The sequence below is a fragment of the Schistocerca gregaria genome, chromosome 6 (assembly GCF_023897955.1).
Source record: "Schistocerca gregaria isolate iqSchGreg1 chromosome 6, iqSchGreg1.2, whole genome shotgun sequence".
Taxonomy (NCBI): Eukaryota; Metazoa; Arthropoda; class Insecta; order Orthoptera; family Acrididae; genus Schistocerca; species Schistocerca gregaria.
The window spans coordinates 251,310,512-251,336,651 of record NC_064925.1 but is presented as its reverse complement, the minus strand read 5'-3'; the positions used below and the strand labels follow the sequence as shown (position 1 = coordinate 251,336,651).

Sequence of the window (26,140 nt, the reverse complement as noted above, 5' to 3'; positions counted from 1 at the left end):
TGTTTCAATCTTCTCTATCAGGTCTTTTACTTTTTAATAACCCATATAGCAGTTTTTGGTTCCCTTTGCTATCCTGCTCTAGTTTCTGGGTTAATATTTCCAACTCTTCTCCTTCTCTTCTTTCACAATTCTCTTTGCTTGACATTTCTTCTGTTGGTATTCCTTCTCTAGTGTTGTCACCTTGTGTTCATCTTTTGGTACCAGCCCCTCGTTCTGATTTCTTTTTTTCAACTCCTCCTTTTTCTTTGCCATATTACATTTTTTAATTGCATCTTTTAATCTATCGTTCCACCAACTGGTTTCTTTGCCTTCTCTTTACCCTTTGTTTTGCCACGTATCTGCACAGCACTGTTAACTATTGATGTTTTTATTAGGTTCCACTCTTCTTCCACCATACCCCTTTCAGTTTTTGGCAGTTTTTGTGCTGCTAGATTTTGGAAACTTTTCTTATTTTCTTCTTCTTTCAACTTTCGCTCCTTAATTTTTTGCATTCTTTGTACAGCATTCAAACTTTTCATCTTATAATGTAGATCAGCTACTAGTAACTTGTAGTCACTATCCAAGTGCTCACTTGGTATGACTTTAGTGTCCCTTACTTTTCCTACAATTAATTTGTCTGTTAATATATAGTCCATAACTGTCTTAGATTTGCCATCCCAACCATATCTAGTAATCTTATGGCTATCTTGTATTCTTCACTAAAAGACAATTCCTTGTGCACAGAGTTAGAATTTCTTCACCCTCAACATTTTGTCTTCCGTATCCAAAAGGGCCCATCACCTCCTCATATCCATTTCTATCCATGCTGATCTGAGCATTCAGATCCCCAGTTATCATACTGTTATCTTCTCTTACTTGGTCTTCCAGTTTTTCAAGGAATTTTGTTTTTTCTTCCTCACTGCACCCTTATTGAGGTGCGTACACTTGAAGTATAGTAAAACTATTCTTTCCCAAGTTCACTCTTGCTCTACTTATCCTTTCACTTACAAAGCTCACTTCAGTAACTGGGTCAATGTCTTTGTGAAACACAAACCCCACTCCATTTTTTGCCTCTTTGTTGTGACTTGCCAGTATTTGTACTCACCTCACAGAAATTTAGAGTTTTTCCCTTCCAATTGGTCTCACTCAATCCAAGGATATGAATCTCCTAGTATATGAATATAAGTCATGTGGGAATGAAATAAATAGGAAGTGCTGGGAAGCCAAGGTGAAATGGCTGCAGGAAAAATTTCTGCTGTTAAACACAGATAGAGCAGATATGTGGAAACACAGTGTTGAAGACCTCTGCAAAGGGGAGGAACTGGCTGCTAACATGATAGAAGAAGAAATGGAAGTTGGTATGGAAGGTATAGTATTAGAGACAGAGTTCAGCATAGTTTTGGAAGACTTGCAATCAAATAAGGCAGAAGGGATAAATAATATCCTTTCAGAATTTCCAAAATCATTGGGAGAAATGGTAATCAAATGACTGTTCCAGATGATGTGTGTAATCTGTGAGACTGATCATATTACCATCAAACTTCAGGAAAAATATAATCCACATTGTACCAAAGGTATCAAGAATAGTCTAATGTGAGAATTATCACACAGTCAGTTCAAAATCTCATGTATCCAAGTTTCTAAAGAGAGTAATATAAAGAAGAATGGAAAAGAAAACTGAGACTCCTGTAGATGACGATCAGTTTGGCTTTTGGAAAGGTAAAGGTGCCAGAGAGGAAATTCTGACATTGTGCTTGTTAATGGAAGCACAACTCCAGAAAACTCTAGACATGTTCATAGGACTTAACCTAAAAAAGCATTCGGCAATGTAAAATGGAGCAAGATATTCAAAATTCTTAGGCAAACAGGAGTAAGTTATAGAGATGGAATACTAGGAATATAAGATCTAGAACAAAGTGTTGTGATTAAAAAATGTGTAGAATGAGAGGTAGTCTTCTGTCCCTACTGCTCAATCTGTACATGAAAGAAGTTGTGGCGGAAATGAAAAAAAAAGGAAGAATTATATACATACTGAATGGAACAGTCTCATGAATACAACATTTGGACTGAGGGTAAACCAGAAAGACAAAAGTAATGAAGAGTTGCAGAAATTAGATCAGTGAGAGACTTACCTTCCAGGTTTGGAAGCACAGAGTAGATTAAGTGAAGGAATCCTGTTACCTTAGAAGCAATCTCACATATGGCAAATGAAACAAGGAGGACTCACAAATCAGACTAGTTCAGCAAGGAAGGCATTCCTGACCAAAAGCAGTCTGCTAACCTCACACATTGGCCTTAATTTGAGGAAGTAATTTCTGAGAATTATAGTGAATCACAGACTCTGTGGAAAAATTGAAAAGAAGATAATCGAAGAGTTTTAGATGTGGTGCTGTAGAAGGATACTGAAAATTAGATGGACTGATAAGTTAAGAAATGAGAAGGTTCTCCAAAGAATTGGCAAAGAAAAGAACCTGTGGGAAACACTGACAAGAAGAAGAAATAGGATGATAGGACATGTGTTAAGACATCAGGGAATATCTTTCATCATTCTAGATGGAGCTCTCAAGAGTAAAAACTATGGGCGAATACATCCAACAAATAATTGTGGGCTAGGGGTGCCTGCAAAACAGTCAGAAGATTGTTGGTTCAAAAATAAAACCTAACCGTAGTCTTTTCAAAAGTTCTTGTTTTTTAACCCTAGAAAGCATAAGTTCTTGTTCACTTTAATGATGCAGCATATTAAAGATAATATGCTAAAAAAATGTTGATTGTTAACCTTTGATGATGACTTCTAATTGTAAAGTGGATGCCTGATGTTGAAAATGACTATCTCTCTTGAAAATGCAGTTACCTCAAAATCCAAAACCTTTGTGTGGACTGCTAACTCATTGCACAGTTTTGTGTCAAAATGGCTGGAAGTGTGCTAGGACCAAAATCCTTAAACTTCTATGGTTTACAGAAGCCATACATGCAGATATATGGCTCCTTTAATGCTTGAGATAAAAGTTCTTGACTGGAAAGCTAAGAATAACACAAGCTCCTTTTTAGCACATTGTTAATCTTTCCTGGAATAATGGCCCCTTGTTTCTATAATTGTAAATGCTGTCACCTATGTTGTACATTTTTATTACTATTTTTGTTTGGTTGATATTAAAAAATAATATAAATGGCAAGAGGAAGACAACTATTTGTTCCGAATGGTGATGTTGAGTACCACTCAGGTACTCAAAACAATGGCAAATACTGTAACTGAGCACTCAAACTCTCGTACTTGGTCTTAGGTATTTGAAAAGTGATTGTTGTAACTGAGCTGTCAAACTCGCGTTTTTTGGTCAGTCTCCCCTGCTCCCTCTCCCTCCCTATCCCCATCTTGCCTCCACCTCTCTCTTCCTTTCTCTTGCTTATACCCTTACTTACGTTACACAATCAGGTCCAAGAGGACCACGCACATCTGCAAGTTCCCACCTCCACAAGATTGTATTTCCTGCTTTCTGCTGCCATTCACCTTCTAAGATAATCTGCAGAAAGTCAACATGGATTCTGTCTCTCTACATTTTCTTTGGTCTTTCTTGTGGATTTCTTCCATGGGGAGTAAAATTCATGAATTTCACAGGACATCAACATTTATCCATCCAGGCAATATGACCTGCACAGACAAGCCATTTTAGTTTTTCTCAAGCCTGCAATATTTGGTCTGTTGTAGATATCGTCCAGCTCACAATTATGTTGGACCCTCCATTTCCAAGTGATGTCGTACTGTATAGGGCCATAGATCTCTTTTTTTCTGGACACTCCAAGTTTTGCAACCACACAGTCCTATGGGTTGACTCTATCTTTTGTGCAACTGGAATTTGAAATTCCCTGAGAGACTGTGCAATTTTTGGTGTTCTTCTTCTTATAAATGCCAATTTGCGGTTTTTCCCCACATTCCACAGCACTATGAACTCATAGTGCTGTGGAATGTGGGGGAAAAACTGCAAGTTGGCATTCATAAGAAGAAGAACACCAAAAATGCAACAAGAGTGTAATGTGTAAGAAATTGTCCACGCAACCTGCCACTGATGATGCCTTGCAGAAAATAAAGGTGAAACGCGTATGGCACTAACATTGTGTTTTATTCAGTTGCTGTCAGGCGGTCCATAAGTAAAAATTATCAATACACCGTAATATTACACGCAACTGAGGAAGACAGTACTACAAAAGTTGAAGATGTCTTATTGCCCCTTTGTTTACATATTTTTGTTTATTACCTGTCCATTAGATTATATTCATTACAGTACAGTGAACTTTTATGATATCTGTGGAAAAGGGGGGTAAAGGGAATAGACCCTTGGATGCCACTGAAAAACTTGTTTTTCCATCTTGAAAAATATTCTTTAAACCACACAAGTGCTCTCTTCTTTATACATGACTCTAATTATCATTGCCCCTTTTCATAGTGCATAGTTTCCTCTTCACTTTTCAGAAACTTCCCCTTCTCTTTATTTTTACTCCTGTTCAAATAATTTGACATTTTTTATCTAAAATAACGTTATGAAGATACTAGATTTCTACTCACCCTAAAGATGACGCATTGATTTGCACACAGGCCTAACAAAAAGACTGTTATACATTAAGCTTTTAGCCAAAGTCTTCTTTGGAAAAAAAACACATGCGCATTCATACAAGCAGGCACATCTCATGCACAACCGATCACTTTCTTCAGCCACTGCGGTCAGAATGCAACTGTTGTGTTGAATGAAAGCGGCAGTTTAGAGTGAAGTGGAGAAGGACGAAGAATAGCAGTGATCAGGTGCATGCTGTGCCACAGGATGGTCCAAATTGCTCTTGTCCACAGTTTGGCAGTGGCAATTCATTCTACTGGATATTTGGTTGTTAGTTATATCGATATAAAAAGCTTTGAATGTTTGCAGCAGAGCTGATATACGACATGGCTGCTTTCATGGATAGCCTGGCCTCTGATGGGGGGGGAGAAGCCTATGACAGGACTGTACTGGGAGGTGCTGAGTGGGTGGATTGGGCAAGTGTTGCACGTTTGTCTTCCACAGAGATATGATCCCTGTGGGAGGGGCTTATGATTGGGAGTATCATAGTGATGGGCTAGGGTATTGTGGAGGTTTGGTGGACATCAGAACACTGTGGAAGGTTAGGAAGGATCTTGAATAGGATGTATCTCTTATCAGTGCATAGTGATAGATAATCATAACCCTGATGAAGAATGTGGATACTGTCACATGTATTTTTGGAACTGCAGTTTCTAATAGCCACTGTTGCAACTTGTGAAGATAGAAATCTGTCACATATTCCTGGAGATTGGTGCCATATTTGCCCCTCGGTTCCTTATGAGTGCATAAGAAGATTGGTCTCCTGGAAAATACAGGAGAGACACACTAACAAGCCTAAGACTCCACCCTCCCAGGGAATCCCTAAAAATTGTCTGTAGCTCTAATGTCCAGTCTTGATTCCATGGTCGATTCCCTGTCTTCCAGCTCCATTGCGGTTTGATGTCACTGCTTGTTTTCTCACCAGTTATGCTGATAAGGCATTAATAGCTAGTTTTCATCTCTCCGGTGCTTAGCTCTGTATTAATGTGTCTCTATAACCAGTTCTGGTGTTTAACAATATGGTTAATTTATCCCCTAGAGTTGTTGTTGCCTTAGGTCTCTAGTTGTGTTAGTTCATATCCATTCCTCACAATACTACCTACAACACTGGACAAGACATCAATTTTTGGCATCATCCATCCAAAATAAACCTGCATATTAGCATGGTCGTCTACCATTGCAATCCAAAACAGCAGCAGTTCTTTATGGCATCAATTCAAGTTCTTGGTACATTTTTGGGGGTATTTGCTACCAGATGTCTACAGACAGGTCACACAATTCCTCTAAATTAATGGCTAGTGCTTTGCGGACGCAAAGCTGGGACATGATAACATTCCATATTTTCTCCTTTGGTTCAGATCAGGCAAATTTAGTAGCCAAGACACCAATATGAGTTCACTGTCTTGCTCGTCAAACTACTGTGGGATGATTCTGACCATGTGATACAAACAGTTATTCTGCTGGGAGATACCATTGCTGTTGGGGCATACACCAAGCATGAAGGGATGTAGGTGGTCCACAACTCTAGTCACATAGTCCACAGCTGACTTCGTGACTTTGATTATTACCATCAGATATGGCTCGTGGTTTCCATGCTGTTTAAGGCTGTGAAATTTAGTGATCAGAGATAACCCAGACCTCAGGCTATACTACAAATCTATCTATCACTACAACCAACATTTCAGGAGGGGGTGGGGGCAATATCACATTCTAGCAAAGCATTTACATACAGTATCTTCTTTCCATTTCATAATCAACTCCCAAATAACATCAAAAACTAACTCTAGTATAAAATATATGGTAAGCTAATTTAGCCCTCAAACATTACATTTCCTGACAGTTTACCCCAACAAATCATACTAAAAGACACATTTTCTAAGAATCTTTAAAGTTTTCTGTGCTCAAATAGCAGCATTTTGAGTTCGTGTGATGGAACGGTGATGTTTTCACAATGTCACAGATCTTGTGCTGTGACTGGATGACATGAACAACTGTAGCAACTGCCATGGAAATTAGCACACTGTATTTGCCTTATTTATTCTTGTGTATTACAAAAATATCCATTTTAAGTGGTTTAGAACACCCAACCACTCAGCTGCATTGCACATTGCTCTATTAAAATTGTGTGTACCTCTTTACCTGGATTTACGCTATTTTGGTTCTTGATTCAAGTTTACATTGGGTCTGGGCTAACAAAATTCCTTCAGTTTCCTCCTAATCATCATTTTGTATTGTTTTCGATCTCGTGGTATGCTGCTGTCATTGGCAAGAAAGTTAAACTTACTGAACTCATGCATAACGGGGAAACTAAAGTGACTCATAGTATTATGAGCAGAAGTTTATTTCGTATGCCTTTTTTCCATAATAATTCGTGGAACTTGCTAGGTGGTGATACTTACATCACCATACTCTAGTGCACTCTGTTAAGAGATTTGCATAATAATAGATAAAATAGAAGCAAAAAAACTCTCTAAAAAACTATCAAAACAATAATACTAAACATCGTTTAATGACAAATCACGGCATAATAGAGATATAGAGAGACAGGATTCAAGCTAAATTTCAGCAATTTTGTTCATTCTCTTTTGATGTAAGCAATGGAACAGGAACATTGTGCCGGGCTCAAACACCAGAGCCTTCTAAACACCCATAAGAGCTGTACTCTGAGGAAGCCACACCCCCAAACCTCTGCGATGCTGAGCTAAGTGCCATTTCTAGGTGCAGCGTTAAGACTAACTACTATCTGTTCGAAAAACATTTTGTGATATCACATATCAGTAGTTTTGAAAATGTTGGCCAGCATTATTTAAATCTGTGTCGTAAATATGCAAAATGCGTTGTGATAATTTAAATTCTGTAATATTTTATTGAGAAATTTATTTTAATATATATTTTGGAGTGGCTTCACCTCAGAAACTTTAATTATGAGCTGCGCCTGGTTACTATGGATCCCATGGAAGTGCAGGTAAATGTCCCAAATGAGTGTAATACTGCCCCTACTGAACTACATCTGTGTCACAGAACTTGTTTCCAGCAGCCATTTATGTGGATGACAGTGTATCCAGAAATGATCATCAATCTATTGTAACATGATTCATCCAACCAGGCAACACGTTTCAATTGATCCGCTATCCAATATTGATAATCCTGTGCCTGAAATCAAAATTGACAGTCTTGATGGTACAGTATGGGAACACATAGGGGTTGGTTGCAGTTGAGCCCCATGTTCAACAATGTGCATTGAATGATAGTCTGCTACAAAACAATTGTACCTGCACCAGCATTTTACTCTGTTGCCAAATCTGCCATAGATCACTTCCTATCCAATTTTGTCAAGTGGGCACACATCCACTTCCACAACCCATGATGAGGTGTGCATAACTACCACTATATCACTTACTCATTGTTTCACCATCCTTCAGCCACTTTCCATGGATGACAGTAGCACACAGTGGCTGACCAGCTTTGATGTTTCCAAGATGATCGATCCCTTAGGCCAGGCCATAGCTATCAGCTGTTTATATAGTCACTTATGTTACTGGGTTGCCACATTTGCAGCCCATATGATTACTCATTTATATGGCTGAAGTGCCATCAGGCAGCATTCTTATGTTTGACAATATTTTGGCTCACAATGTATCTGTTACATTTGATAACAAAGTATTCTGTTGTTCATTCTAGAACATCCTCACAGGTACATATTGTCCTCTTACAAATTCTGCAAAGATATGTTGCATTAATAGTGATGACGAAACATCATGAAATCCATTATGTACTTCGCAGTCACATACATTCCATATACACATGGTGAAATCATTCTTTCTTCCCAGTTATGATCCCATTTCAGAAACACTCATCTCTCTCATTCTGTCATGTATTATTCTGTATTATTCATTATATTATATGTGTGTGTGTGTGTGTGTGTGTGTGTGTGTGTGTGTGTGTGTGTGTGTGTGTGTCCATCCATATGTATGTGCATATGGCACATGTAGAAGCTTACGTATAAAATTCGTGTGTGACAGTTACAATAATCATCACTTTTTAAAAGTGTTGATCTTATTATTAATACTTCCTCTATATGACAACAGCTTGTCTTGCCTCTTACCATTCTTAGTTTCATTAAGAATTTCCAGCTATCATGTTTATAAATATTAGGTTATTTTTAATTTTTCATCAAGAACTTACCTCACCCATGTCCATACATAAAAGAAAGACTTTATTTATTCAATTTGTAACTGTGTAAACTGCTTGTTAGTGTCCATATGAATACACACCTGTGGTCTTCAATTTTGATTCAAACAGGCCTGCGATACTGGATTAGTCAGACTGGGAAAGTGAGTATACTGTATTCATTGAGCACTCTGTTTTTCAGTGCTGTATATGGTGTGCTGTTCTTGCTGTTGACTGTCTCAGTATTATGCCACAGTTACCTATTCTGTATGTGTGACACAATTTGTTAAGTATCACTTTTGGCTTCCCATCACATTTTACATATTTATCAGCTTCTCACAGAAATGTTCTATAGACCCACAAACTGCACATGCTTTGTTTATTGAGTGTGACTGTTTCTAACAGTTTGGCTGAAGCAGATACAGACTTTAATGTAAAACAAATCTTTAAAACATATTGCACCTAAAACTTTTACTGTGTATTTACCACACAGTAATACCAAATGTGAAATGCTGTAAATGAGCTTGTAAAATTTGTGTTGTGTCTTGTTGAATCAGTAAAAATTGTTGTACTTAACTGCATATTGTATTACAAGAAATAAGAAAGGAAAGTGAAGATAAGACAGTTGTGTTCATCTGGTGCTTAAAGCAGTTTTTACTGTGCTTTACAGTGCAAAAAACCCAATTTTCAGATGATTTTCAATTTTTATTGCACCTCTATTACTTTTAAAAATCTTTTAAAAGTACTCTTGTGTTTGAATTTTTGTATCTGTCTTATTTCAAAATTAAAAATTGTTTGTGTTTGTAGCATACAACATGGTCGCTTGCCGAGTTACCGATGCAAGAAATGGTGGCCAGCCACCAGGGGCCGGTCAAGTGCCTTTGAAAAAGTGAGTGTCTTGCCTTAAGAAAATTGTAAATTTTTAGAATATGTGTTTTTACAACCACTTCTCAAATTCAAATTAATTTTGTTATTTATGCTATGTATAAACCATTACAGAAAAGATTGGTAGGCTTGTTATTGAATGATATACTTAGAAAATAGAACAAAAACTGAAAACTGTGAGTGTTAATGCAGCTCTGTTTTTATGAAGTACAATATTTCTTAAAAGTAAATTATGAACTTAGCTGATCTTGTACTGTGTTCAGTTACATCAGATAGTATTTGGAGAGATTTTGTATATCCTTGTAAGTGATATTTATTTTCTTGCAAATGAACACATTTAATTTTGAACATTAATTGCTATTATGTGACAGTATATGGATTAATGAGTATTTCTTTTCCTCATAGATTTTAACTTTAATGGTTGTAGACCATTGAAGGTAAATTCCAGTTACTTAAGAATGATGATTTTATATTGTGTGATCAAAATAAAACTAGCTCAGAAAAGGTTTCAAAAGTCTACAAAAAAATAAACCGAGCCATGCTAATGAACAGGCAACTGATTATTGGAAAAAGTGCTGAAAATGGCCACCATTGATAATTAATGAATGCTTTACTCTCTAAAACTGCATTGTCATGAAATGCCAAAAAGTCCTAACAGAATGATGAGTTGTACAGAATTTTACCTAAAAGAGAACTAGAGTCGTATGGCTCACTCATGTAGCCAAGATGAGCTAATTTTGCTATGGCAAGGGAAACTAGAGAATGATACTTTGTTTTCCCAATGTATTTGATGCTTTTCTCTACAATCTTGAGTTGTCAATATTTTTTCCAATAATGGGAAGTCAGGATAAGTCTTCATCAGAGACACTATCTGGTGTGAAGCAACTGTCTTTATTTGTCTTTAATCATGCATTGTTATAGGTGAGAATGACTTGGAATCAGGAGGTTCACTGAGGCATGTGAAATTAATTCAGAAGAAAAAGAAACAAATAATAAAAAATGACTTGGAACTTGCCTGAATAACACAAAAAATATATAACCTTTCAAATAACATTAGATTACATTTTTTCCCATATTCACATGTTGTGGTGCTTTTTGGGACCTGGTTTGCTACTATAGTTACACCAAACAATAGTTTCCCTACGCAGTAAAAGGACTTGCAGAACCTGTCACATTATCATATTTTCAATATTCACCTCAGTAGCAAATGTGTTGAGACAGATCATAATACAGAATGGATTGTGTGAATCTGACTGAACAATCAGAAGTGTCAGCTTATCACTGATGCCAACTGAAATTTGCATTGTAGTGTTGGCAAGTAATTATTCTTAAATAATCTGATTTTACAATTGTAATAATTTTAATTATTTCACTAATTACTGTAGATTTATATCTAAATGTAACTTGTTTCATTTTTTTCTCCAGCCCTCCTCCCCCCCCCCCCCCTTTCCACACACACACACACACACACACACACACACACACACACACCTCTGTTCACTGTCTGTCTATTTAATCTGTCTTTGTAGGAGGTCAGGAGTTGGGCGAGTTTGCTCTTATAACTTTTGTTTGGCACAGGTGGAGAATACACTTTTATTGTAGTTTAGTGCCAGATTCAGTAAAGTATTGTAGAAACAGATATTTTATTTTTACTGAGAGCTTATTCATCAGGAAAATGTAATGGTTTTAAAAGTAAAGGCAAAGAAGGAATTTACAATCAGTGGAAGTGAAAGTCACAGGACATTCAGGATCCTCAGAGACATTACATGTATGTGAGAGAAGGTTGGGGTAATAACAAATGAAACAAAACATTTTATTCTTGGGAAATAGAACAGTCCTTTGATCATGATCTTACAGAATAAATTCTTGTTTGTCATTACAAACCTTTCACACACTACCCTGTATTTGGTAATAATTCGAGCTCGTAAAGGAAAATTTCAGTATTCTACTTTCAGGGATGTTGAGTCTTATTAGTAGTGTTGTGCCTCTTGCGAAATAGCGAAAAAAATCATATAATAAATACTCCATAGTTCACTTATGTGAGGTTTAGCTATTGCCAATATGCTAGTTGGACTGAATAATAATCCTTGGTTTTGTTTACTTTCTTATATTGTTGTTCCAATAAATTTTTGGTGAAGATATAATCTCACTGAGACAATATATAGTGAGGGAATTTTACAGCAAGGGACCAGGTTGCCGTGTTTTCTATTACACTTCTAAAATCTGATAATTCACAGAAGAAGTTTCATAAGTTTTCTTTAATAATCTTGGTACAAGGATAAATATCATATTGCGTTGGTAAGAGTTACCATCAGAACTTACTAATATCTAAATATGGGGCAATGGAGTATGTATGAATGGTAGATTTGAGATTGTATGTATGCTCAGATCTTTTATAATTGAAAGTTTTATGTAACTTAGGAATTATAAAATCATCTTGAAGACTGTGGCTTAGCTTTTTTTGGGCATCTTCATATCTCTTTCTGTTATACATATATTAGAAAACTATACAGTTCATAGTTCTCCTTGCTCTAATCTATTTTATTTACACATATTAAATAGGTTCAACAAAATGATGTTTGATGTTCATTAATAACCAATAGTTTTCTTTATTAAGGCTTTTGTGGAGGCATTAGCTCTCTAATGATAAACCACGAACTGACAGACCATTACCATAATTACTATTTCAGCCACAGATCAAATTAGTTATTGATTATAGCTGTTGTTGTGATAGACGTGCAATTGGTTTCTTATCCAAAGTCTTAGCTTGTAGTTGGATAGAGACTGATTGTTCTTTATTTCTCCCTTATGTAGGAATGTTGATTCAGAAACATATCGGGACAACAAGCACGAGCCCGCTTAATTAAACCAAAGACTCTGAAACTGGACAAGATTCATATAGAGAGAACAGTAAGATACCTTACATGTCCTATTTTAACTTTCTTTTGGCACTGCAACTGTTTAAGATGGCAGAAAGAATTGTAGAGCATGCGCAGTTTTCTTATGTTTTCTGCAAGGGTTAGTACAGGGCCCAGGACACAAGTTTTAAAGCAGAGCAATGTGAATGTCTGCATAACTATGGCAGTGATGTTGTGAGTTTATTGTCCCACAATTTATGTCATCCTATGTATCAGCTATCCAAAACATTTCCAAAGATGGCAGATAGAGAGTGTCAAGTAATTGATTTATCATAGTTAAACATTGATCATTACTGGAAATGAGCACCTACAGCCAGCATAGAGAGCATGCTAAAAATATCGAAAAGTTTTCTTGTTTGAATCTAGTTAGAGATACATGTCATGTAGTCATATGGTACTTCCCATTTGTACGCCACATGCACAGTCATTATGAAAACTGATGTAAATTGTGCAAATGAGAGATGAACTGTAGGTTTTGTTATTTTGTCGTATGTTTCTATGTTATACAACAAACACAAAATTAATGAATATGAATATGGCATTAGAAAGAAAAATTGCAAAGAAATTGAAACTAATTATCTATCTAGGCAAGGAAGGCAGCTAGAGCCATGGAACAGATATGTGCTACAGAAAACTTTCAAATAAATTTGATTAGGATACAGAATGCAAAATGCATATTCACCCCTTAAAAATCACATTCCTTGCCTGAGAAGTATGACATCTATACATATAGCTACATCACAATGCCCTGCAGCCAAATTTAAAGTGAAGCTATTGCTATTGGAAGAACAAAGAAGAAAATTAATTTTGCAAATCCACGTTCAACACTAAAAAATAAACTGTTGTATCCGTTTAACAGATCAAGTATGAGTAAACATAAATTTATCAGAAAATTCTGAGAAAAAGTATAGTATCTGCACTGCGAAATGTGAAAATAAACAATCAGGGCAAGCTGCAGTTGTGGAAATAGAGCTTGGCTGAGAAATAGTTTAACTGTACTGCAAACTATGAATTAAATAAGCAGGGCAAGTCTGATGCAAGTGGAAATAGGACTTGGCTGGTCAGACAGAAGAATTAGGAAAGGATCTCAGACTTTAAGACCAGAGATTGATCATTTGAAACTTTACATGAAATTAGATTTGGAGGGAGCATAAAACTTTGTGAATAAGTTGCAAGACAGTATTAGCTATAAATGGTACTCAATATTCCAGTAAGCTGAAGATATTTTCTGCATCACATATTTTGCAATTAACTAGTAAAATTTCAGTTTCACTTATAAAATCCAAGTACATCAAAGTACTTGAACATAGTTGAAGTTTATTAGGTACTATTATTTTCTGTGTTTTTAAGAGGCAACATTTTAACCAGTCAGCTGTAGAACCAACAATTTATTTATTAATTAAATTTGCTTTACTGAGTGCAGGCAAAGGGTCCTATGTAGTAGCCCACATGATTATTTTGGTTAAGAATTTCATTTCTTTTGAGAGATTGGACATAATTCTTGAGAGAATGGCATACATAGTGTATTTTAAAGGGAAAGAAAAATGCCCTGTACACTAACATGTATTTTAAAAATATAATTTTGTTGCCTTGATATACAATGATGACTGAAAAGTATCAGAAATTGTATCAAGAAATAATCTGCAGCAAGTGTTGTACTTGAAATGAGAAACATTCTACAGATTTGAGGAAGATGATCAGTATGAAACGCTGAATGGAAGTCCGGTAATGGAACCTAATGTGCTCAAGCCTAATCTTTAATTGACGATGAACCATTTAAATGTCTTTCAACAGGTCTCACTCAAAGCAATTTCAGTTTCAAATAGAAAAGTAGTTTAATGTAAAAAGTAAACACCATACCTTCAAATACACAAAGTATTAACTGAAGAAAAATTGCAGCGAAAAAATAATGTGTATCACCCTGTAATTGTGATTTCATATTTACTATAATTATAAAGGCTAGAAAAAGATGCTCATAAATATGCATCCTTTTAGAGGATGATTCTTTTCATTGTGATAATTCCAGTAATCACCATCAAACAGAAAAAGTTTTGAAAATGATGTTTGCTCTCGTTTAAATAATAAAAAAAAAAGTGGTGGAAGATAGAGTTAATTGCTGTAGATGACAATGTACAAAAGAAACTTTAGAAACTTTAAACTTGTGTTCAGGTTAGAGTACTGTACATTTACATCTTCAAGGGGTCTTGCTTGTAGGAAATGCTCATTTCCGTTCTAAGGAATGTGTACCATAGCCTGCTGTTTGAATAACACTGAAAAAATGATTATTAACATCAATGCAATATGTATCATTTAATACACAATGCAGCATTTTCATGAAGTTTGCATTAAAGTCCATTATCTGCTATGTGGAGAGAACTATCACCATTGAGATTCTGTGAAATTCAGTTATTTGCTTTACATTATGAATATAAAAATTATTTTATTTTGTTATTTCAAGCAAAGAATTTCTTTTTGAACACAGTAAGTAAACTCCTCATATATATAAAAGAGTCCCATGTATAAATAGTGCAGTATTACAAATACAATTTGTTTTTGCCACCTGTACTAAGCTGATGAGTTGCAACTTATACAGATATCCTAAGAAAATTATCTCTGAGATGGCATTTTAACTTTAGGGATATAAACTTTTTTTGTGAGTGCTAATTGTTGCCAGAAATTTCCTTACATACACTGTTCTCAAGTGCAGTCATCTTATTACAATATCTCTGCAAAATTTGAATTCCTCTGCTTTTGGTATTCAAAATAAAAAAAATGTAAAATTTAATTAATTGTAGTCTATTGTCTTTTTGTTGTTGAAGCTTTGAGAACTGTATTTATCAAGCGCCTGCTCATAATCAACATTGATCAGCCAGAGCATTATGACAACCAACCTACTCTCCATCCAAACCCGTCTAGGCGATTGCAGTGTCACCTGGTGAGGAATGGCTGCTAGTTGGACACATGCAAGGTGCATGTAGTATCAGTGATTGTGCTATCCATGTGTAGAGTGAGGAAGGTGCATGATTTGTCTGAGTTTGACCGAGGGAAGATTGTGATGGCCCAGAGGCTCAGCTTGAGCATTTTGGAAACATCACTACGTGTTGGGTGTTTGAGGAGTGCTGTGGTGAGGGTTTCAACATGGGGCAATATCAAGGTGAAACTATGTCCAGACATCTTGGGGTTGAGTTGTCATGTCTCACTACAGATGTGACATTGTAGACTGGGCAGATTGGTAAAACAGGACAAGCAGTTAACTGTGGTGGAACTAATACTAGTTTGTAATGCTGGTCAGGGTACAAGTGTTCCTGAACACAAAGTACACCGGACACTCCTAATAATGGCCCTCCACAGCGGACAACCTGTGCATTAACATCATGACATCAGCAACCTTGACTGAAATGGGCCCGTGACCCCTTGCATTGGATGCTGGCACAATGGCAGAGCATTGCATGATCTGATGAATCCTGATACCTTCTTCGTAATGTTAATGGAAGGGCGCGAATCATCATTGTCTAGCTCCTTGACACCTGTACTCCAGGAAGGATACAAGCTGGCAGCATCTCCATTATGCTCTGGGAGACATTCATGGGGTCATCTGTGGGTCCAGTGGAGCTCTTGTAAGGCACCATGACAGGACAGCCAAGAAGAATTGTACACTGGTTGCAGATCACATACCCCACTTCATGACCCTCGTATTTCCCAACAGCAGTGGCATTTTTCAACAAATTAATGTGCCATATCACAAAGACAGGAATGTGATGGAGTGGTTCCAGCAACACAGTGGTGAGTTCCAATTGATGTGCTGCCCCCCCCCCCCCCCCCCCTCCACCAAATCAGAACCCAATTGAACACATCTTGGATGTGATTGAACATGGGATCAGAGCTCTCCTGTACCATCTTCCTGGAAGTTATGGGAATTATGTGTCTTGTGTGCGCAGATGTGGGGCCAACTCCCTCCAGGGACCAACCAAGACCTGTTTGCTTCTATGCCACAATGTGTTAACACTGTTTTCCATGCCAAAGGTGATGTAGTGGCTTTTAGGTAGGTGATCATAATGTCCTAGCTGATCAGTATATAGTTCCTAACATTAAGGATAGACTAAAAACCTGAAGGTCTTCATTAGCACTTCTAGTTCTACATTGTGAGAGAGAATTATGAAAGAGCCTACCCTCATTGCAAAAACAATAATTTTACTTGCTGGAACACTAGAGGTAACATCAGCAATGAATGCAATCTGTCTCCGTCTGTGCTAAATTCACATAAACAACACAAGACAATGCAACAGAAGAAAGAAGAAATTAATTATTTTGTCCCTTCAGGTTCAACATATCAGTCAGCAGATGGTGTATGTCATCTTTTAACAGTCTATCTAGATTATGATGCTATATTACATTGCCTGAACATGCAGTTTTGCCATAGCACCTTCTACTGAGTACCCACTAACTATCTTCGACATCTCCAGAAGGTGATAAGTAATCACTCAAAACAATACAAAGTTTCCGGAATACCATTTGTCACAACAGTTGTCAGAAAAAACACATACAGTCATTATATTAAGTTATAATTATGACTGTTTATCATTATCATTAGTACACCCACCAGAATAAATAGAATAGGGAGGAGAACCACTAACAAGTCTAGATTGTGCACCTTGAATGCTATGAATAGTAAAAACAGTGCAACAAAATGCAGGCTACTTAATGGATGCAGTACATGATGAGAATAAGTGAAGTTTTGTAGGGTAATAAGGCAACTGATAAAATGAGTATGAAGGACCTTACCCAACTTTAATGTCTTAACATGCATCATCCTCATCTCCTTAAAATTTAATGTTCTTTCTTCATTCTATTGAATTAGGGAAAAAGAATGTTCAGGAGAAATGCAAACAATGAATGCAAATAGTGTGCCACCATAACACATACACTGACATTGTTACCACAGTCTTTCACCATGACTTTCATGATTTGCTCTCCATAAGCAAACTCTAATGGAAATATTTGATATTTGAAAGTTGTACATTTTTTCCAGTTCCCACCATTGCCTCATCTCTAATTAAATCACAAACCAGAGTTACATCTGCAGTAATCTTATTGTACATGTTTTCCTATTCAATTCCTTTCTATCACTCAAGAAGTTACATATACAACAAAAACTTGTCAATTCATCTATGTTTCATTTTATAATGTCTTGTATATACCAATTTTAAATGATCTTAGTCCTCTTTGAATCTACTGTGTTCCTAAAACTATCAAATATTTTCAGTATTTTGATGAGGTCCCAAGTTGTAAATATTCACAAAGCATTGGAGAAGTCAATGATGTTTATGTTCCGCATTTCATAGCATTTGCTAATGTGGAGAAATGTAATTGACAAGGCGAGGCCACAACATTGGGATCACAAATTTACTTCAGTCTTTGTACACCTTTTAGTAGGCCATTAAAACAACATAATGAGCAAGTAGTAAGGTGCACTACTCTGGCAATTCTGAGAAAATCACAAGAGAAGTTTTATGTTTCTATTTTGTAATTATGTATCTGTGTATAAGTACTGATTGTTAGAGTTCCTGGTGGTCATGTGATTAATGCTGGAGTTTTGCAAGACAAACATGTATGAGGCGATGGTTCAGCTCCTGCTCAGACTTTATCTTTAATCTATTTTTGTTAATCACTTGTCATATTATTTAATTTATATGACATTTGAGAGGTAATATAATTAAAAAACCACATGTGTTTGCATAAAGTTTTAGTGAATTTCATGTTATTTGACTACTTGCTATTTTTAATTAAATTTAATTATCAGACAAACATATTTATAATTGTCAACAAGTAAATGCAGAAATGCATAGAGATTTTTTGAAAATTTATGCCTGTTTTCCTGAAAATGTATGCCTGTTTGTGATTTGCAAAAGCCCTTATACATGCAGTCTACTTTTCACCTTGAGACTTTGAGCTGCAGACACAGAGGCAGGCCCCATTTACCAGTTAAACTGTGTAGTGGTGAGATGATGTTAATGCAGAAAGCACAAGTAGTATAAATGCAAGTTCTTTTAATATCACAGAATTTACACTTGTACTACAAAAATTAAGGATTTTGCGAGAGTCAAACCATCGCCTCATATACATTTGTCTTATTAAGCTTGAGTGCTAACCACTTGACCACCATAAACTCAACTGGCCGGCACCTACTCACAGATACATTAGTTACATAATAGATACGTAAAACTTCGCTTGTGGTATCCTCGGAACTGCAAGATTAGTGCATGTTACTACTTGCACATTATGTTGTTTTAATGGCCTACTAAAGGTGTACAAAGTTTGAAGTAAATCGGTTATCTCAACGTCATGCCCCCCACCCCTTCTCCCACCCTTGTGTGTGTCACAAATTATAAAAAAGAAACATGCCAAGATGTTTAATTATATTACCTTATCAAAACTCAAGTGTTATGTTCATAATTTTGTCCATGTAACAAAATTGCATAGACAGGAATAATAACATTAGGCACGTACTTCCATGGTAGGTACATTCACAATGTAGTCATATGTTTGAACTCCTGTATAAGTTTATGGTATTCACATCCACAAAACACTCATGTAAGGCACTAGCCCTGAAGACCCCTTTATAAAGCAATAACTGGATTTTCGATTTTGAAAGTGGTAAATGAAAGAGATTCATGGAAGCATGAATGGAGTGTTTGTTTTATACCCAATATGAATTGGTTGTTAGCTCACAGTACTTTCATTTAAATAAACAAAAGAATCTGCCTGGTAAAAAATATTGAATCACAATTTTGTCTTTGAAGCTGTCGGAATAGAAACAGTCTGGTTTCATGATTGATAAGCTGATTCTGTATAAAAAGAAAAATCCTGTTTTGTATTGTTGCTATTTCAAATATTTGATATAACATAATAGTTCTGATTTTTAAACATTAAGTGCTTTGTTCAGTGTTATTCAGACAGTTTGATAAATTGGCTAGTTAATTAGCTCAGTCAATGCTAATTAGTGTCATCCCTCACTCATTTCTGCTTTTAAAGCTGGACGCTTCTGGGAGAGCTACTAATGAATTTTTCTTTAGTTGGTTGTTATTGTTGTGTAACTAGGCGTAAATAAAGTTTTATATTGAGTTACCATATCTTTACAAGAATCTGAAATGATTATGGAAATCAGATCAAAATGGAATCATTTGACTAGTAGAATTAATTGGGAAGGGTAAAAGTCTGTTGCTTATTTTACAAAATAACAACCAACCACCAAGACCTTCCTTATTATGAAAAGCTTATATGTAATGCTAGAGCCTTTGTTCGTTTTTGTCTGAGTAAATGTTTCTGACATTTAATTTTGCTCAGTATTAATAAGTAACATTAGAAGCTATACATGTTTTTGTGTAGCTGTTTTTTTTTTCTATTTGAACTTATTTAGCAAAGAAGAATTATATTTTTGTCATACAATACCTGTTTCTTTCTCTTTTTATCCTTCCCTGTACGCTGGTCATTAAGGAGGAAAAAAGGTGAAGAGTTTGGAAACAACTGTTGAAAACATTTGCAGCACGCTCTCACTACACTATCACGTATATCTTGAAACTTTTGTTTTGCACTAATTAAAGTTTCATGCATGGTTAACAACAGAATTAACAAATAAATTCACAAACTTTTGTATGCTGTGTATTTAAATTGTTACTTAGTTGCTTGGTTTATTGTTTATTTTCTGTCTTTTTCACTTTGCCTGCAACGATGATTTAATTTATTAATTTCATAAATTTATTTTACTATATGTACACACTCTCAGGTCACTCTGTCATTCTTTGAACAGTTTTCTTTCATTTTGTTAGCTGAAATATTTTTATGCCTCTTCATTGTAGTAACAATATCATTAAATATTTGACAGCATGCTCCATAAGACTTGTTAGATAATATCATATAATATTAAACTGACAGTAAATGAAACTTTATTTTCAGACATATCATTGCATATTTTATTTCCATATTATATATTAGTTCATCCAGTAACAACCTTCTCCCTCCTAGTAAACACACTTATTCTGTGCACCTAACATTTTAGCATCATAAGCTTATGATTTTCACAAAAGTGTTTAATGTTCATTACAGTACCCTGTATTACAATAAAAGGGCATGCAGAAGCATTTTTAAGATTCCTTTTCAGTCGTGTTGTACAAAATAACAGTGTATGTAGAAGTTTTGCAACACTGAGTATAATACATAATTTTATATTTCTGTATGGACGAGTGCAAGATTCTGTCACTGTCGTGATCAGTGAAAATATACCAATGACTGTACTGATCTATATTTCCTTTGTTGTTATATTGCATTAACTAAACAGAACATAGGTTTCAGCTTATAAGCCTGTTTTCTAGTACACAACTGATTCTAAATATGGCAAGCAAGCAGTGATAAGCACATGTCAACTTCTTAATTTATAAGTTCTTGACTTACACTATCTCCATTGACAATTTCGATGCAGTTACAGTTGTTTAAATTTGTGTTATATTACATTCATTTACAGTAACTATGAATAAATATACACTGGAGTAGAACTGTGTGTTCAGAAGTGGCTATTTATGTTATTATCCATTTACGATCAAAGGCACCAAGATTCTTCTCCTGTGTAGAGGCTGTAACATTGTCTAAAAGGGGTGAACAATGAACTGAATTTGCTGATTCAGTATTAAATGTGGGGATACACACACACACATTTTTTTTTTTTTTTTACCTGTTTATTTTCTTCCTCTAATTGAGTGAACTTTGCACACTTTCCCCCTATCTGTAGGACTTGCACCACAATTACATCTTTGTGGTTTTGGTTTAAGTAATGTTCGACAGTGAATGAATTTGGCAGCTTTAATTGTGATTGTGATTTTTATTGGTCTCATAAATTATCTTTTGAATGTGCATGTGCTTGTAACGTAGGACACATCATTTTGCTTATAATCTAAATAATACATGCATTCTATAATTTACACAGTAAATAATTTAATATATTCACAGTATATACATAATGATACATAGCAACAACGATTTCAATACATAATTTATTATTTAGGGTATCAGAGATTTAAAAAATACAGTTTTGTGAAATAGTATTACCTTTGGTTGTACATGGGTGGTTCTAATTCTAGTTTACTTTCTAATGGCATTTTTCTTAATGTGGTTCATAGAACTTATCACTAATTGGTTGAACTTTAGCTCACTGTTGATTCACATACTCAGGCACACACTGTAAATTCTTTTTCTATCAGAATTTTTTAGGGTTGCAGGAGAAGTCTTCTCAGTTTTGATGTTTTACAAGTCTCTTGGAAATGCTGGTATTAATTTGAGACCACAGTATTAAGGCCCATGCTCAAAAATCTGTGATCTATGTGAAAGGCACCACAATTATTTTCTGTTCCATGTGTTATTAGAATAAACATCCTCATTGGTATCTAGTTTTGTGGGATCTTGTAATTCCATCACAAAGGTTTTGAATATATGCCATTATGCAAGTGTCAAAATATCAAAACCTTTGAAAGGATGTCAATAGGATTATTTTTGCTTCTTTTATAATATGATAGAAATATATTTTTTTCTGCAATGTGAATATTCTTTCCATTCCTGTGAGAGCAAAGTTCCACCATACTATTATTACATATTACACATACGGCTCAAAATTTCTGTCATCAACAGTTCACAGGAGGTCTTGATATGCATATTGAGCCAGTTGTTTCATTATCAGTATCATTGGGGTTAGTATACTCAAAACAGTATTTATCTGTTCTTTCCAGTTTGGCTCACTGTCTATTATTACACCTGAAAACTTAACTGGAATTATTTCTTCCTCTTTCATCCAAAAAAACATCCATATATACCTCTTTTTGCTTATCATTGAAAACAATGTACATAGTTTTTTAGATTAATAATTACAATGAAACCCGTATTTTGTCTTTTCCTGTTGTCCTGTGGTCCAATGAAAAACTGAGGAAACTACAGAATCAAGGAAAACATCAAAACCCCCAAAATACAAGCAAACACATATGTAATTGGCATATTTGATTAAAAATTGTAATCCTCTCTTATACATTGTATAAAATCTGTATAAGCGAAGGCAATTAAGTGTCCAATATAATGTTCATACAATAATTTGTGGCAATTAATTTCATCAGTTCTTATAAAACCACAGTTATGTAACAGCAAGTAAAAACTCATTGAAATTTGTATCTGGGTACAAAGTGATTGAGCTATTTTCTGACATGCTGCAACCACAAATTATATGTCAAAACATGCATTTTTTAGGGATCTTTTCTTTGTCCTCGCCCAGAAAAATGCAAAAATTTATGAACATGGTGAGTTAAACTGAACAGCAAAAGTTTATAGCCTACATGGTGAAATAAACTGAAATCCAGTGAAAACCACCAGATTACAACATTCTGAATTTTCATAACAGCTTGGATGTTTGTATTTCACCTGCAGCCAATAGCTGTATAGCATGGTGGTGGCATACTAATGCAGTGGCATCTAGCATCTAGAGTGATAAACAGCAGGCTTACTTGGCACCTTGTTCCAAAGTATGGCTGATGTGATCAATTTACAGCAAATGGAGAGACCACGGTTTCCACTTAGGTTTATACTTCATACGCCCTTCACTATGGTGCATTAATTTTACTTAACAGTAGTTCACCTCGGAGCCTGTCAACAGAATCTGGTATGTATCATGCCTCTACCAACTGCAATGAATGTAGGCCACTCCACCGGCTATGTGTGAAACCACAATTAACAGGTCATTTTCAGTGAACAGTTGTGCAATGGCTTGTTTGTCTTTGTTTCAGTCCTCAAAGGTATTTTATGTGTTGTGATGGCAGACAGGTTGTTATAAATATAACAGATTGGTGGGGCAGAGAAATGTTGAAATCATAGGCGGCTTAACTTCATTTCACATTCATTGGTACAAATAAGTACCACATGTGAAGGAAAACTTGAGTGTGTATATATATATGCTTTCACCATACCTGTTTGTTTACACTACATTGAGTGACAAGTTCGAAGTGCAGAGGGTGCGCTTTGGAAATTTTGCAGAACGCTGTTGAGTGACATAAAAATCACCATCCAAAAAGAGTTCACTACCGAGAAATGTCCAATATTTCCTTGATTCTGACCAAGCATATTCCTCGAGGCTCAGTATTTAAATTTAAAAGTTGATGACCTGTATTGTTGCAGAATACAGCACACTGGAAACACATGCAAAAAGACAAGAGTGAGTTACAAGTGGCACAAGGAAAGAAGATAGTGACTGAGTGCTTTCATCACGTGTTGGCTTGGTCCAGAACACTTTGAGTCAACTGCCCTGCTTTTCCATTTCTGCCACAACCTATCAGTAGTTGTATCATAATTGCATCACGAAACTAAATGTTGCAATGCCAATCGTGGATTACATCAGCATTTCTTCACACTCATCTCCCCTCTCTGCAATGGCCTAAAATATTCCCTTAACTCCACCAACACTGTTGGTACAAACCATCTTACATCTCATTCAGTCATGGCAAGTGTCAATAGGAATAAAACAGTATGAAGTCAAGTTGGACATTGACTAAGAATGTAGATTCAAGGTAGACCTTATTAGGAAGAAATGCAAAATCAGAGAATTTTTAGCATTGATGTTATGGGTTTTTCACAGGGGCTACAAATTTATGATGTAGATTCATGGTAAAAGTAAAATTGGTGAACGTAAGTTCAAAGTTCCACTCTAGCTCATTTTTCATGGGCCTTGTTGTTATGATCTTCAGTCTGAAGACTGGTTTGATGCAGCTCTCCATGATACTCTATCTGGGGTAAGCCTCTTCATCTCAGAATAGCTACTGCAATGTATGTCCTTCTTCATCTTCTTACTGTATTCATCTCTTGGTCTCCCTCTGTGATTTTTATACCCCTCACTTCCCTTCAGTACTAATTTGATGATCCTTTGATGTCTCAGAATGTGTCTTATCAACTGACCCCTTCTTCTAGTCAGGTTGTGCCACAAAATTCTTTTCTGCCCATTTCTATTCAGTTCTTCCTGATTAGTTACATGGCCTACCCATCTAACCTTCAGCATTTTCTCTAGCACCACAGTTTGAAAGCTTGTATTCTCTTCCTGTCCAAACTGTTTTATCGTCCATGTTTCACTACCATACATGGCTGCACTTCATACAAATACTTTCAGAAAAGACTTCCTCGTACTTAAACCTATATTTGATGTTAATAATCTTCTCTTCTCCAGAAACACTTTTCTGTCTATTGCCAGTCTACATTTTATATCCTCTCTACTTCAGCCATCAACAGTTATTTTGCTGCCCAAATAAGAAAACTAATCTGAGTGTCTCAATTTGTAATCTAATTCCCTCAGCATCGCCTGATTTAATTTGACTGCATTCCATTATCCTTGTTTTCCTTTTGTTGATGTCCTGCTTCTGTCCTCCTTTTAAGACACTGTCCATTCCATTTAACTGCTCTTCCAAATCTTTTACTGTCTCTGAGGGAATTAGAATGTCATTGATTAACCCCAAAGTTTTTATTTCTTCTCCATGGACTTTAATTCATGCTCCAAATTTTTCTTTGATTTTCTTCACTGCTCGCCTATGTACAGACTGAGTAACATTGGCACTAGGCTACTATCCAGTCTCAGTCCTTTGACTCTTGTAACTGCCATCCAACTTCTATACGGGCTGTAAATAGACTTTCGCTCCCTGTATTTTACTCCTTCTGCCTTCAGAATTACAAAGAGAATATTCCAATCATAATTTCCAAAAGCTTTAATGTACTCTACAAATACTATAAATTTACATTTGCCTTTCCTTAACCTATCTTCCAAAAGAAGTTGTAGTCAGTTTTTCCTTGTAAGCTCCTACATGTCTCTGGAATCCAAACTGATCTTCCCTGAGGTCAGCTTCTATCAGTTTTTTTCCGTTCATCTGTAAACTATTCATGTTAGTATTTAGCAATCATGACTTATTAAACTTATACTTCACACCTGTCAGAACCTACTTTCTTGGGAATTGGAATTATTACATTATTCTTGAAGTCTTGAGGGTATTTCGCTTGTCTCATATATTTTGCACACCAGGTAGAATAGGTTTGTCATGGCTGGCTCTCCCAAGGCTATCATTAGTTCTGACAGAAAGTCTTCCACTCTCGGGGTCTTTTTCTCACTTAGGTCCTTCAGAGCTCTGCCAAATTCTTTTCTCAGTATCTTATCACCCATCTCATCTTCATCTATGTTCCATTCCATTTCTATATTTCTATAATATTGTCCTCAAGTACATCTCCCTTGCATAGGCCCTCTCTGTACTCCTTCCACCTTTCAGATTTTCCAGTTTTGCTTAGGACTGGTTTTCCTTATGAGCACTTGATATTCATAAAGTTGCCTCTCCTTTCCCCATTAGCCACAGTGATATATTATAACTGATATGAAAGTGTTCTTCTCAAGTGCCTCAAAATTGTTGGCATCATTTAGCACAGTCATGTCATCTTCCAACAGTATCTTATTTTCATGTTCATATGCTTGTACATTATTTACAAATAAATTTAACAAGATAGGTGCCTTGGCAGATCCTTGAGATACAA

The 26,140-nt window shown here is 35.8% G+C and overlaps 1 protein-coding gene across 15 annotated transcripts in view; it reads left to right on the top strand.

Annotated features, from left to right (window-relative positions):
• LOC126277885 (protein turtle-like) overlaps window positions 1-26,140 on the top strand; it is a 798,080-nt gene that overhangs the window by 756,475 nt on the left and 15,465 nt on the right. For all 15 annotated transcript variants that reach the window (XM_049977425.1, XM_049977435.1, XM_049977434.1 and 12 more), the window contains one exon: window positions 9,561-9,642. In XM_049977425.1, the coding sequence (XP_049833382.1) occupies window positions 9,561-9,642 (82 nt within the window). The remainder of the gene's footprint in view (window positions 1-9,560; window positions 9,643-26,140) is intronic.